The sequence below is a fragment of the Pristiophorus japonicus genome, chromosome 16 (genome assembly GCF_044704955.1).
Source record: "Pristiophorus japonicus isolate sPriJap1 chromosome 16, sPriJap1.hap1, whole genome shotgun sequence".
Taxonomy (NCBI): Eukaryota; Metazoa; Chordata; class Chondrichthyes; family Pristiophoridae; genus Pristiophorus; species Pristiophorus japonicus.
In genome coordinates, this window is record NC_091992.1 from 109,322,912 (window position 1) to 109,338,272 (window position 15,361).

A 15,361-nucleotide genomic window follows, 5' to 3' on the forward strand; every position below is an offset into this window, starting at 1 on the left:
AGGGAGGGAGTTCCCGGATTTTAACCCAGCAACCATGAAGTAATGGCGATATATTTCCAAGTCAGGATAGTGTGCGACTTGGAGGCGAGCTTGGAGGTGGTGGTGTTTCCATAAGCCTGCTGCCCCTATCCTTCTAGGTGGTAGACGTCATGGGTTTGGGAGGTGCTGTCGAAGAAGCCTTGGCGTGTTGCTGCACTGCATCTTGTAGATGGTACACACTGCAGCCATGGTGCACCCGTGGTGGAGGGAGTGAATGTTTAAGGTGGTGGATGGGGTGCCAATCAAGTGGGCTGCTTTGTCCTGGATGGTATCGAGCTATTTGAGTGTTGTTGGAGCTGCACTCATCCAGACAAGTGGAGAGAGTTCCATCACAATCCTGACTTGTTCCCTGTCGATGGTAGGAAGGCTTTGGGGAGTCTGGAGGCAAGTTATTTGCTGCAGAATACCCAGTCTTTGACCTGCTCTTATAAACATAATATTTATGTGGCTGGTCCAGTTATGTTTCTGGTCCATGGTGACCCCCAGGATGTTGATGCTGGGGGAGTCGGTGATGGTAATGTCATCGAATGTCATGGGGAGGTGGCTAGACTTTCTCTTGTTGGAGATGGCCATTGCCTGGCACTTGTGTGGCGCGAATGTTATTTGCCAGTTATCAGCCCAAGCCTGAATGTTGTCTGGGTCTTGCTGCATGCAGGCTGCTTCATTATCTGAGGATGTGCAAATGGAACTATGACAGTGCTGCTTTGGAAGAGCGAGGCCTTGGAGCAATTGATAGGTGATAGTCCTATATTCTGCGAGTGCCCAGTGAAATTACAAGTCTTGACATGTACATACAAACAAAGCAGAACGCTGTCTGAACCTGCTGATTGTCAATGAGTCTTCCCTAGTTGCCAGAGCATGTAGTGTGCTCAATGTATACATATAATGGCCCTGAATTTGCGCCCAAAGGGGCCCCACAAGTTCCGGGTTTAGGTATGCGAAGCGCAGGCGCCTAAACCCGGAACTTTGTCGCACACATCCAGAAGTAAAGGGCCTCTGCAGGTGGAGAATATTTGCCCAACTCCTGCCCAGCGAATGCCCTTGAAATTCTTATGATTGATAAAAGCAAAATTACATTTTTGTTTTAACTAATTAATTAAATTCTATTTTGATTAATTTTAAATATGTGATGTTTTTTCAAATTTATTTTAAGTGCTTTTGTGCTTTGGGGGTATTCCCATTCATACTTATAGTGAGTTCCTTATATACGGAACTCACCATAAGTATGAATGGAGACCCCCTACTTTGATTGGTTGGGCCGGCCCACGTGATCCCAGGAACGCGTTCAAAGGGCTTACATGCCTGGGATTCGTGGGCCTTCGCGTGGAGGCCCAGGACCACAAGTCTCCATATCTCCGGGACCACCAGGTAAATTCGTAGACATTTTTCAAGTCGGAGGCATCCGCCCACGGAAAGCCTCCGACCACAATTTCTGGGCCATTTGTAACTAAATTACAATGCGTTAACCAAAAAAGAACTGGTGCCATTACAGGTGGTTGTACGCAGTGCACCATGAATGCAGGGTCACATCTACAAATTGCAACACATTTATTTTCTGATCTCAGTTGAGCCTCTGGAGAAATGCTGAGCTGATGGCAGACACCATAATGGTTTGATGGCTGTAGTGATACCCGCCCTCCTGTATGGCTCAGAGACTCATGGACTATGTACCGCAGACACCTCAGGTCACTGGAGAGATACCACCAACGATGTCTCTGCAAGATCCTACAAATCCCCTGGGAGGACAGACGCACCAACATCAGCGTCCTCGGCCAGGCTAACATCCCCAGCATTGAAGCACTGACCACACTTCATCAGCTCCGTCCGCTGGGCAGGCCACATTGTTCGCATCCCTGACACAAGACTCCCAAAGCAAGCGATCTATTCGGAACTCCTTCACGGCAAACGAGTCAAAGATGGGCAGAGGAAATGTTACAAGGACACCATCAAAGCCGCCCTGATAAAGTGCAACATTCCCAACTGACACCTGGGAGTCCCTGGCCAGAGACCGCCCTAAGTGGAGGAAGTGCATCCAGGAGGGCGCTGAGCACCTCGAGTCTCATTGCCGAGAGCGTGCAGAAATCAAGCACAGGCAGCGGAAAGAGCGTGCGGCAAACCAGTCCCACCCACCCCTTCCCCCAACGACTATCTGCCCCACCTGTGACAGAGTCTGTGGTTCTTGTATTGGACTGTTCAGCCACCTAAGAACTTATGTTAAGAGTGGAAGCAAGTTCTCCTCGATTCTGAGGGACAACCTATGATGATGATGATTGAGCATTCTCCCAACACTTTAAACTAGCGCTCATAGAATTAGAAGCAAACCCAGATCTTCTACAAACTAACATTTGCACCCTATCACGTTGAAAAATGGCTCAAATATTATGCAGTCACCAATGTTGATTCCTGCTGTAAAATAAATAGAGATCACATCTGAAATACAACTTCTTTAGGGTGGTATGGTTTCTGTAGTTACGAAGCTTCCTCTGTGCTCTGCAAACGGCAATGGAGAGGCTGTTCCTGCCTGTTAATAACGTAGTACCTACCTCGAGGTATGACATGGAAACAGTGTACTCCATATCATCACTTGTTTCTTCAATACACTTGAACAAGTCGTTGAGCGTCCGGACGTAAATACCAGGTTCATAATCTGTTCCCAACATTGTGTATGTTTTCCCAGCACCTAGACAATGTAAATAAATAAGATAATCTGTTAAATATGTTTTTTAAAATGGATAAACCAAGCTATAATGGGGCATCATGTGCAGTAGCCCTTGCACGTTTAGGTTTTTAAATTTTACGCGTGATAAGTTGCTGAAAGTGCGAGCTAATAATGTTGCAGCGAGGGGAGTTGAGCATCTAGGATCTGAGTGAACAGGGAAAGCAACTGTGTCTCTCCTTAACCAATCAGATTGAAGGAGTCTGAAATTAACAGCGCCAGGACGGAGAAGGAAGTGTAATTCAAAGTGGGTGAATTCAATGTCAAATCAGGTACGGAAAGAGAAATAAATCAAAGGGAAAGAAAGATTGGATTAAGAGAGAGAGAAAGAAGAGGTGCAGAAAGGCAAAGTAAAAAAATAAATACTTAAATTTTAAAAATCTCCAACAACAACTAAAACCTGAAAGAATGAGACTTCATCGTTAATTTTCAATGTCAGAGAGATTGATCAGCAGTAATTAACACGTATCACGTGATCATTAGGATACTTAGACTGAAATGGGCAAGACTTGACTTTCTGTGGCGAGTTTAGTTCCTATCAACTGCACAAATTCATGCGAAGCTAACGGTGGAGCAGCGCAGCTCGGACAGCAACTTTTGGGTGTTTGAGTTTAACCGTGCATCTGCCCCTCACCTGAAGTTACTATACCATTTGCGCATCAATAACACCGAGCGCATTAGCCTCACTGTTATTTTGACAGAAAATTATTGCTCTATGTTATCAACCAAAGATCTGTTGTAACAGAAAAGTGAGCAAGAATTTAATGTTTTCTATTGATCAAAATTCAACAATTATGTACCAGAAAAACTTCCTTTCCCCCCCTTTCGAATGCCAATGATGAAGTCTATATACTGCACAATACTTATGAAAGTCATTTGAGTTAAGTTTGCAACTTGTAAATCATATTCTGCATTTTTAGTTCGTAGCCTCACCCCTCCCTATCACAAACTGCCAAGATGTCTGCGCTGCTCTAATTCTGCCCTCTTGAGCATCCCTGATTATAATCGCTCAACCATTGGTAGCTGTGCCTTCTGTTGCCTTGCGCCCCAAGCTCTGGAACTCCCTGCCTAAACCTCTCCGCCTCTCTTTCCTCCTTCAAGACGCTCCTTAAAACAAACCTCTTTGACTGAGCTTTTGGTCACCTGCGCTAAATTCTACTTATGCAGCTCGGTGTAAAATTTTTTAACTCATAATACTCCTGTGAAGCGCCTTGGGACATTTCACTATGTTAAAGGTGCTATATAAATACAAGTTGTTGTCTCTCTAACTGTTGCCGTATATCTAACCTTGCCTTTCTCTCTTAGGTCACCAAATGTGTCATTGCCAACCTTCTCCACACCCATGTCTCAAGCAGTTCTGTTCGAATCCTTTCAGTCTGCTTTTCATTCCTTGCACAGTACATGTCATGTCCTTTCATGTCAAAACCAATTATATCATGTATGACTGCAACTGTGACATGTTATACCTCCTCCTTATCCTCAATGTCTCTGCGGTCTTCAATATAGTCAACCACTCTATTCTCCGCCATGCCTGCCTTCCGTTTCATCTCAGTGGCAGAACCTTTTTCCAAGGTTCCACTCCTACCAGTCCCATCTTATCCGCACACTGTTGAGTTAGCTGCATCGTTAAGACTTGCCATCTTTTCAATGCGAAGTTAAACCAAGATATGCCCTGCCTGTTCAGACAAGTTTAAAAAAAACCTTAAGGTCAACATTCATCCCTCTACCAACACCTCCAACAAACAGATTAATGGCTATCCATTTCATTTGGTGTTTGTGATCCCTTGCTGAACTAATTGATTGCTGTTTGCGCCGATAAAAAAAAGTAGTTAATTGGTTTTGAGGCTCTTTGAGACATTGTGAGGATGTGAAGTGCCTCTTTCTTTCTTGCAGTGGCAGAAACGTTAGTCATTGTGCCTCTGAACTCTCTTCTTAAGCTCTTCCACCATGCTATATCTCTGCACACCTTCAAAATCGCTCACTAAGAGTACACTTTCAGTCACCTCTGCCAACTCCTCCTAATTTCCTGCTTGGTGTCCAATTCTCTTGTGATGTGTCCATATAATCACAAGTTGTTGTTACTGAGAGTCGCGTGCTCTTCTCTCAGTTCTGCATGTCCAAAAAACAAGTCCTCTTTCTAATTAAATAATGTCCAAACAATTCAATTTAAAAGTAGGAGGATGGTGGAAGTCAGATATAAGAACATAAGAAAGAGCAGCAGGAGTAGGCCACACGGCCCCTCGAGCCTGCTCCGCCATTTAATAAGATCATGGCTGATCTGATTTTGGCCTCAATTCCACTTTCCTGCCTGTTCCACATAACCCTTGACTCCCCTATAGTACAAGAATCTGTCGATCTCAGCCTTGAATATATTCAATGACTCAGCCTCCACAGCTCTCTGAGGTAGAGAAATCCAAAGATTCACGACTCTCAGAGAGAAGAAATTCCTTCTCATCTCCATCTTAAATGGGCGACCCCTTATTCTGAAACTATGCCTCCTAGTTGTAGATTCTTCCATGAAGGGACATCCTCTCTGCATCTACCCTGTCAAGTCCCCTCAGAATCTTATATGTTTCAATAAGATCACCTCTCATTCTTCTGAACGCCAATGAGTACAGGCCCAACATGCTCAACCTTTCCTCATAAGACAACCACTTCATCCCAGGAAACAACCTAGTGAACCTTCTCTGAACTGCCTCCAATGCAAGTATATCACTCTTTAAATAAGGAGACCAAAACTGTACACAATGCTCTAGGTGTGGTCTCACCAAAGCCTTGTACAGTTACAGCAAGACTTCCCTACTTTTATACTCCATCCCCCTTGCAGTAAAGGCCAACATTCCATTTGCCTTCCTGATTATTGCTGTACCTGCATACTGACTTTGTGTTTCATGTACGAGGACACCCAGATCTCTCTGTATCACAGCATTCTGTAGTTTCTCTCCATTTAAATAATATTTTGATTTTCTATTCTTCTTACCAAAGTGGATAGCCTCACATTTTCCCACTTATACTCCATCTGCCAAATTTTTCCCACTCACTTAACCTAGCTATCTCCCTTTGCAGACAGATCTGTGGAGGACAAACTACTGCCAAAGACCACCAACACTCTTGTTAATGCAGCATTCAATTAAACCATTGTAAAATTGCCAAATTCCAGTCCAAGTTCAGATCCGCTTATTTGTGTGGACCTAATCATTTGCAACATCCTGCTACAGCTCTATGAGAAGATCTTAATGTAATAGGTTTCTGGTTTATCATTATTACCACTTCAACAATCTTAATTAAATCCTTTATGCACACTAAGGGCTAGAGTTTCCACAATGAAGAATATCACAATTTTTTGGTGTTATTTGTCAAAATATCGCCAAAATTCACCAAAATAACACAAAAAAACCCGCTTAAATTTCCCCAACTGGTTTGTAACTTTTGGTGAAGCGTTAAAAAAGCATCGCTTTTAAAAAAAGATTTTTGCGATAAAAAAAATGGCCGCTCTGTGCATGCAGGAAAAACAAAATAAAAAATTCGCCCACTTTTCATGTGATGCGCATGCGCAGTACACTTCCTGGTCTGGAGCAACCATTTTTGCAGGGAATTGAAAGTTGCAGGAGAGTTCTCCATACTTAAACACAGGTGCTGCAGGATCAAAAATGGAGCTTGATTCGGGAAGGAAGAGGGCTAGAAAGTTTAGCCAGGATGCAAATGAAGCCCTAGTCGGTGCAGTAGAGGGAGGATGGGGACAGATTGGGAAGAAGGGTGCTGGTAAACTGCACCCATCTGCAATGGCTGAAGCTTGGTGACGCATTGTGGAGCAGGTTTCCTCGGTGGACTCCATCAGGAGGACCTTTCCGCAGGCAGGATGAGGTGGCATGACCTTTGCGGGACAGTTAGAGCAAGTAATATTTTTATTTATGCACTACAATTACTTGAATTGTAAATGTGACCCATCTCACTGATATCTGTAAGTAATTACCTGTTTGCTTAAAAGCATCATTAAAACACTCTTTTCATGCAGCACTTTCACATTATGAGTATTGTACAGTATCATAATTTAGATGGGGTCCATGATTACTAATCCATTTGAAAAGGTTTCCTACAACCAAAAAGGGTTTGAGAACCACTGAATTAGGTTACACATGCTACAGTCACCCTCCCCCCCAAATCTTCAGGACTCTAAACAAAAACAACATGTTGTTCAAATTGCAATCCATGTGCAGTATTCCTGTTGTGTCTCACACTGAACACTGTTCAGCAGGATGATCCTAACGGCTGCCAATTCTGAACAGAGTTCATGCTGTTGTGGTGATTCACTTGAACAAGCTGCTTCCCATGAATTGGAACAACTGCAGGTTGTTTAGTTTCGAGAAACACATTTGCACAAACACCCCAAGCTCATTCAGTTGCACTTTTTGGGGTCTTCCATGGGAAATTGCTCAACTTTTTTCAAGTTCTGGTTCCAATACAGGGTCTGAAATAGGAACAGGAGTAGGCCATTCAGTCCTTCGAGCCTGTTCCACCATTCAATTAGATCATGACTGATCTGCATCAAAACTGCATCTACCCGCCTTGGTTCATTCTTAACCCTTAATACCCTTGCTTAACAAAAATCTATCAAGCTCAGTTTTGCAATTTTCTATTGATCTAGACTCAACAGCTTTTTGGGGGGAGAGAGTTCCAGATTTCCACTCATCATCATAGGCAGTCCTTCAAAATCGAGGAAGACTTGCTTCCACTCTAAAAGTGAGTTCTTAGGTGACTGAACAGTCCAATACGGGAATTACATTTTCTGTCACAGGTGGGACAGACAGTCGTTGAGGGAAAGGGTGGGTGGGGAGTCTGGTTTGCCACAGGCTCCTTCCGTTGCCTGCGCTTGCTTTCTGCACGCTCTTGGCGACGAGACTCGAGGTGCTCAGCGCCCTCCCGGATGCTCTTCCTCCAATTAGGGCAGTCTTTGGCCCGGGACTCCCAGGTGTCGGTGCGGATGTTGCATTTTATCAAGGAGGCTTTGAGGTTGTCCTTGAAACATTTCTTTGTGTGAAGAAGTGTTTCCTGACATCACCCCAGAACCCTTTTTAAAGTTATGTCCCCCAACAGAGGAAATTGTTTCTGCGGACCCTACAACTCCTTTGATTAATGAACCAGTGATCTACACATCCATGCTCCCTGGAGGAATAGGAGTTTCGAATAACATTGTTTTCTTGTTTCAGAGCTGTTAGCTGATAACTGTTTTGTCAACTGTTCAGTTCTTTGTGACACAACTAGAGTAAACTAATGAGATTGGAGATGGCTGAATGTACTGCTCGTTATGTGGTAAAGCTGAATAAATATAAGTTAAAAAATAATCAACATCAAAAGAAATAACCTCCAACGAGTTACCTCTTAAAAGAGCAATTCAAATCTGAATTCTGCTCGTCTTTCCTCAATAAGAATAAACCAATCATCACTGTTGACTGTGACACAAAAAAGCTATTACAGTTGAAAATATTCATTCGAAATGACGCATTTGGAAAGCAAGATTAGTCTATGCGGTATTTTCAAACAGTGACAGTGTTACCTAATAACAAATGTTCAGCCATTTTCTTTAGTTACCAAACTATGGTATTGGAATGGCGCCAAGAGGTTAAAAAATAAAATCAATTGTTAGGTCCTGTGGTGAAATGGTTCCATTTTGCATGTAATCAGCATGAGGTGCGAATGAGTTTAAAGCCATGAATAAAACCCAGAAAAGCCCGAATACTTATTCAACACCATTGAATTCTTTGACTGTCAGAAAAGAGTAATTTATGGGAAATATGCAATATTTTCATTTATTCAGATGATCACAGTTAAAAATCCTGAGCCATGCAGAATTCTGAGGGTAGATTTGACCTTACCTGTACACATTAAATCAATGATACACATATGAGACAATTACAACAACTTGCATTTATATAGCACCTTTTATGTAGTAAAATGTCCCAGGGTGCTTTACAGGTGCATTAAATAGCAAAATTTGACTCTGTGCCACATAAGGAGATATTAGGACAGGGAACGAGGTAGGCTTTAAGGAGTGTTTTAAAGGAGGAGGAGAGAGGCGGAGAGGTTTAGGCCTAGGCAGCTGAAAGCATGGCCATCGATAGTGGAGAGATGAAAACTGGGGATACGCAGGAGGCCAGAATTGGAGTAGCGCAGAGATCTCAGAGGGTTGTAGGGTTGGAGGAGGTTACAGAGACAGCCTAATACTAAAGTTAACAGTCATAAAACACGGATTACAGTTTTATGCAATAATGATCTAAAATCCAGACATGATTAGCAAACGATATATTATCAACAACAACTTGTATTTATATAGCGCCTTTAACGTAATGAAACGTCCCAAGGTGCTTTACAGGAGTGGATACAGGGTGGATGAAGGGGAACCAGTAGATGTGGTGCACTAGGACTTCCAGAAGGCATTTGACAAGGTGCCACATAAAAGGTTACTGCACAAGATAAAAGTTCACGGGGTTGGGGGTAATATATTAGCATGGCTAGAGGATTGGCTAACAAACAGAAAACAGAAAGTAGTGATAATTGGTTCATTCTCGGGTGGCAATCAGTAACCAGTGGGGTGCCGCAGGGATCAGTGCTGGGACCCCAACTATTTACAATCTACATTAACGACTTGGAGGAAGGGACCGAGTGTAACGTAGCCAAGTTTGCCGATGATACAAAGATGGAAGAAAAAGCAATGTGTGAGGAGGACACAAAAAATCTGAAAAAGGACATAGGCAGGCTAAGTGAGTGGGCAAAAATTTGGCAGATAGAGTATAATGCTGGAAAGTGTGAGGTCATGCACTTTGGCAGAAAAAATCAAAGAGCAAGTTATTATTTAAATGGAGAAAGATTGCAAAGCACTGCAGCACAGCGGGACTTGGGGGTACTTGTGCATGAAACATAAAAGGTTAGTATGTAGTTACAGCAAGTGATCAGGAAGACCAATGGAATCTTGGCCTTTATTGCAAAGAGGATGGAGTATAAAAGCAGGGACGTCTTGCTACAGTTATACAGGATATTGGTGAAGCCACACCTGGAATACTGTGTGCAGTTTTGGTTTCCATATTTACGAAAGGATATACTTGTTTTGGAAGCAGTTCAGGAGAAGGTTTACAAGGTTAATTCCAGAGATGAGGGGGTTGACTTATGAGGAAAGGTTGAGTAGGTTGGGCCTCTACTCATTGGAATTCAGAAGAATGAGAGGTGATCTTATCGAAACATATAAGATTATGAGGGGGCTTGACAAGGTGGATGCAGAGAAGATATTTCCACTGATAGGGGAGTAGGGGAGACTAGAACTAGAGGGCATAACCTTAGACTAAGGGACCGCCCATTTAAAACTGAGATGAGGAGAAATGTCTTCTCTCAGAGGGTTGTGGATCTGTGGAATTCACTACCTCAGAGAACTGTGGAAGCTGGGACATTGAATAAATTTAAGACAGAAATAGACAGTTTCTTAAACGATAAGAGGTTATGGAGAGCAAGCAGGGAAGTGGACCTGAGTCCATGATCGGATCAGCCATGATCGTATTAAATGGCGGAGCAGGCTCGAGGGGCCGTATGGCCTACTCCTGCTCCTATTTCTTATGTTCTTATGTAATAAACTAATGACATACTGAGAACCAATAACTGGGAGTCATAAATATTTATTTACATTCCAACAATTGAGCTGTTGATTCACTTATAAAGATCAAGATATTTTTATAATAGCTGCAATAATATACACACTTTTTCAGAACCAAAAAGTCTCCCTTGTAGCTCTAGTGTGCACTACTAATGTTTGTACACAAATATAATGTGACTAGTATTCCTTGGACAGATACAGCATAAGCCAAAAGCAATGCAAAGATCCTATTCAATAGCTGATCCCATTCTAAGAGCCGAAGTACACATCTTGGCCTGTCTAACCTCTCGGCCTCCCCAGTGAGCAGCATTAACACTTGTATGCTGGGAAATAACGTTTGCTATATTTCTGAAGATGAATAGATGAATAGATGAATGGACTCAGATTGTGCTCAGTGTGTGCCTGGACAGGAATGACAATGAGGTCTAACAACTGACAAATGTGAAAAGTGCTCCCCAGTCTGGGCGAGCTGCACTATTCACCACACAGACCCGAGGAGCTCCTGATACCTGCTGTCTGCCTAGCAATGGCACAAACTTGTAAGTTATCTCATGGCCAACTAGTGACTATTTTCATTTGCGGGGGATTGTGGGGGTGGGGGGGGCGATGAGGAGAGCGTGCACTCATTTGGATCGAGTTGGCGCTAAGGTGACATGCCTGGCAATGGGAGTTAGCAACACAAGTCAACCCAATGTGGCAGGCGCAGTTACCAGCTACCTGAGTCAGGTAGGCCCACTGCGCCCCAGGTTACTGTTGACCATTGACTCGCCAACCTGGCTCACTAATGAAATCTGGAGGAATAGATCTATCATTGGCGGCGGAGATTCTTCGAATTTGGCTCCAAAAAGCCCTGCAAATCAACGCTCTGCTAGACAAGCAACAGGAAGTGGACCAATGGGGTTCAGTTGGTTAAGAACATAAGAAATAGGAGCAGGAGTAGGCCACTGGCTTCTCGAGCCTGCTCCGCCATTCAATAAGATCATGGCTGATCTGATCCTGGCCTCAACTCCATTTCCCTACCCACTCCCCATAACCCTTGACTCCCTTATCATTCAAAAATCTGTCTATCTCCGCCTTAAATATATTCAAAGACCCAGCCCCCACAGCTCTCTGGGGTAGAGAATTCCAAAGATTCACGACCCCCTGAGGGAAGAAATTTCTCCTCATTTCTGTCTTAAATGGTGACCCCTTATTCTGAAACTATGCCCCCTAGTTCTAGAATCCCTCATGAGGGGAAAACATCCTCTCTGCATCTACCCTGTCAAGACCCCTCAGAATCTGAAACGTTTCAATAAGATCACCTCTCATTCTTCTAAACTCCAATGAGTATAGGCCCAATCTGCTCAATCTTTTTTCATATGACAACCCCTTCATCTCAGGAATCAACCTCGTGAACCTTCTCTGAACTGCCTCCAGTGCAATTATATCTTTCCTCAAATAAACTCCAACAGTTCCCCTATGCACACTTGGGGATCCCTAGCCCTTCCTTTGTCAGTCTGGACCGAAGCTCCCTGGACTTGGGGAAGTAGGGTGTGCATTCCATGCCAGAATAACAGAATCTGCACTGATGCAGATTTCCCAGTAGCTTGGCTTGCTGAGGCTTAACATGTTGACTGGTTTCTGAACGCCAGATACCCAACTGACCCAAAAAATAGTGCAAGAGGATTTCCTTTAGACTAGTGTCACCTTTTAGGCATTTTATGGTCCTGAAATTCCAGCCTCGCCGGGTCCGTATGGAATATGTATGGACCTGGCGAGGCCTCGCAAAAGCCGTTTTTTGGTGCACAATGTGCATGTGTCGAAAAGTGGCTTTTCCGATCTGTCAAGATATCTCTTGACAGATCTTCCGCATCCCCACAGCAAGGACATTCGTGCGGGTAAGATTGGGCTATTTGCCCATCTCTTGCCCAGCAAATGCCCTTCAAACTCTTACCCCTGGTAAAAGCAGGCGCATATCTTACTTTCATCAGTGTAACAGTTTGAAAACATATAAAAATAAAATGTAAATACATATTTTTATAGTTAAAAACCCTGCCCACTAAGGTAAGTTTATTTTAAACCCTATTAAAACACATTAAAGAAAATCCCAAAAATATATATTTTTTCTAAAACATTTAATTAACTTTAATGTCAAATAATTTTAAATATGTGTGGTGTTTTTTTAATTTATTATGTTGTGTGTGGGCGTTTTAGCGAGTTATTCTCATTGATAGTAATGGGAACTCCTAAAATCGGAGTTCCCATTACGACCAATGAGAATACTGAACCGTGATTGTGGCCCAGGCCCACATAAGTCCAGCTTCTCCGTCCGTATCTAGAAGACGCGCACGCTGCGAAACACGTGGAAAGGCGGCCTCCGACCGGAATCCAAGGAGCCTCCGGGACCACCAGGTACATTCGTAGAGAAATTTTGGGTCGGAGGCCTTCGTCCGACGGAAGCTTCCCACCAGAATTTCAGGGCCATTGTGCTTGTGCAATATAAATTTACAAGTGAGGTAAACATTAGGATGAAAATGTTCAAGTTAACAGTTTAATTTTGTAGTAATATCGACAAATGTCAAGAACAGCATTCCTTTTTCATCACCTGAATAATTGAAAGCCTTTGCTTCTGAAGATAAGTACGTTGCCATTGGACAAAAATGTCATTGAACGACTGGTGCATGCAAGATAAGAATAAAAGGAACTGCATCTTTACACGTGTGCTGAATTAATATAATTTTTCATGAAGAATTATCAAATTCTATTTCAAATCAGGAGTAACCAGTTCCATTATTTGATTTGTTACTACGAACACTAATGATTTAAACAGTGCGGTCAGTAAATAACGCTTCTGAAAAGAACCTGCTTACCTGTTGGTCCATAGGCAAAAACCGTGGCATTGTACCCTGAAATAATGCCCTCAATCAGACCCTTGGTGGTAGCACGGTACACATCATCCTAGAAAAGACAAAAATGTGAGTTAATTAAAAAGTGAACAATTTCACCTTTCTGTCTTTGATCATCAGCAACAAATGAAATACTTTTTATATACTTCATCACATTCCCTCAAAAAAACCACTGAAATGTTTTTCTACTTATTAAGAGCCAGAGGTAGGTGTACAGTTGATAAGTACAAGTCATCTATACGAGTACATATTTAACATGCAATACTTTATACTTGCTAGCTATTTGCCAGATAGCCTTTATGCTTATGGAATGATAGAATTTTTTTTAATGACTTGCAAGTTCTATTCAACACTTTTAAACACAACAGATATTTGTTGTTTTTTGTGTGTTGGAGTCTATAGGATAATGGCCGAGAATTTGCGGTCAGTGGCGAAGCAACAGGCCCCGAAGAGAGCTGCCCACAAAGATCTCGCGATCTCTGTGGTGAGATGTTTGCCTTTCTTGAAACACAAGTGATTTCAGTGCAGTATAATGGGGAATCCCAAGTGCGAGCTGCTGTGACATCATAACAAGCTCTCTAAGCAGCCAATCACAATGCAGAATTTTCACAGACCAGGAAGAAGTTGCCATTATTCTGACTTTTTAAAAATGTTACAGAGAGCAAAACAAAGATTGGGGCTCATCACATGGGAATAAATATCATGAACAAACATAATTCTTTTTAAGATTTTAATTTTTTTTAAAGTTTTTATCATAACAGAGAAATTTGACACTCCACAAATATAAAAATGAGTTTTCCAGGGCCAGAACATTTGTTTAACAGCCGGTGTCAGAGCAGTGAATGACTGACCGCAACGTCAGGATTCCTGTGTTTCGATGCACTTGAGCTACATCCTGAAGTTGCAGTCAGTTTCAAACGGATAATAGCAGTGAGCGCTGTTTGTTCGCCATTATTACCCGCAGCAAATTCTGGCCCATTATTTAGAATGAAGTTTGCTGTTTTCATTAAAGCGGTGTTGAACCAAAACAGAAAAAATGTATCGTCAATTTAAGAAAAAACTTCAGATGATTGAATGCAGAAGTGTTCAAGTATTCTTCACTTTTCATGGCTCGCATTTTGGAATACAATTTTTGAGATAGAAATTTTCCAGGTAGTTTTTTGGCTGGTAATTCAAACAAAGCTTGACAAATACAAATCAGTGCTCAAAGGGTTAAAAAAATCTTCAAATAAGTAGCATTTCCTGTAATATGGACTGGGAGAAGAACCAGTGAATAGCACATCCCTGGGTTCTATAACTATGATATATGATTGGAGCTAAAAATATTTGCTTACTGATTGAGCTTGCACAAACCATTTATTCGCACTCTGCTGAAGCACACAACTAACTGGATGGCTTCAATTTCCTAGGGAACCCAAAGGAGTTATGATTTAAGGATCAGAGTTCAGTTGAAATGTGCAGCTTACAGCTTTACTATTCAGTTGAACTGTTACAAATGTTTGTTGGCAGCAAACAATATACATGAACAGCGGCTCAACATAGAATTACCTCTTTTGTGTTCAGCGGTCTTACACCGTCAGGAACATTGTCAAAATTTAAATATTGTGCTATTCTGCACAATGGCTCAACACTTTTTAAAGAGCTCAGAAGCATACATTTTACACTGCAGTATGTTTTCGTGATGGTTTGTTTGCAGGCTAAATGTGTTGGGAAAATGCAGTGGTTGAGCAGTTTCCATTCTGTGGCAGCATGAAGCTTCCTCGGAGGAGGCAAACAGCATGCATTAGACACAACAGAGAATTCCCCTCATTGTTTCCGGACCTAAGCAATGAACAAAAAATGTGTATTTTTTTTGCAGGGATGATATGCGCAGTCTCTGAAAATTCCCATCCAAAAGCTAGTTTCAAAAGGTGTGCATGCAGTGAAAGGACTAGTAGCTTGAAGTAGAAGTCAGTGATATACATGAGCAAAGGTTGGGCAACATCATCTACCAGACAAATTGTCACTTTTAATTTATTCACCTTTAAACATAACTGAAATAAATAAATATAGAGCAAAACAGCTTTAAAGAAACGATAGATG

General features: G+C 42.2%; 1 protein-coding gene across 1 annotated transcript in view; it reads right to left on the reverse strand.

The window, feature by feature from the left end:
- kif19 (kinesin family member 19) overlaps positions 1–15,361 on the reverse strand; it is a 243,767-nt gene that overhangs the window by 94,997 nt on the left and 133,409 nt on the right. Inside the window, exons 4-5 of the mRNA XM_070857681.1 lie at positions 13,244–13,331; positions 2,583–2,719 (exon numbers count right to left, since the gene is read on the reverse strand). Coding sequence (XP_070713782.1) covers positions 2,583–2,719; positions 13,244–13,331 — 225 coding nt within the window. The remainder of the gene's footprint in view (positions 1–2,582; positions 2,720–13,243; positions 13,332–15,361) is intronic.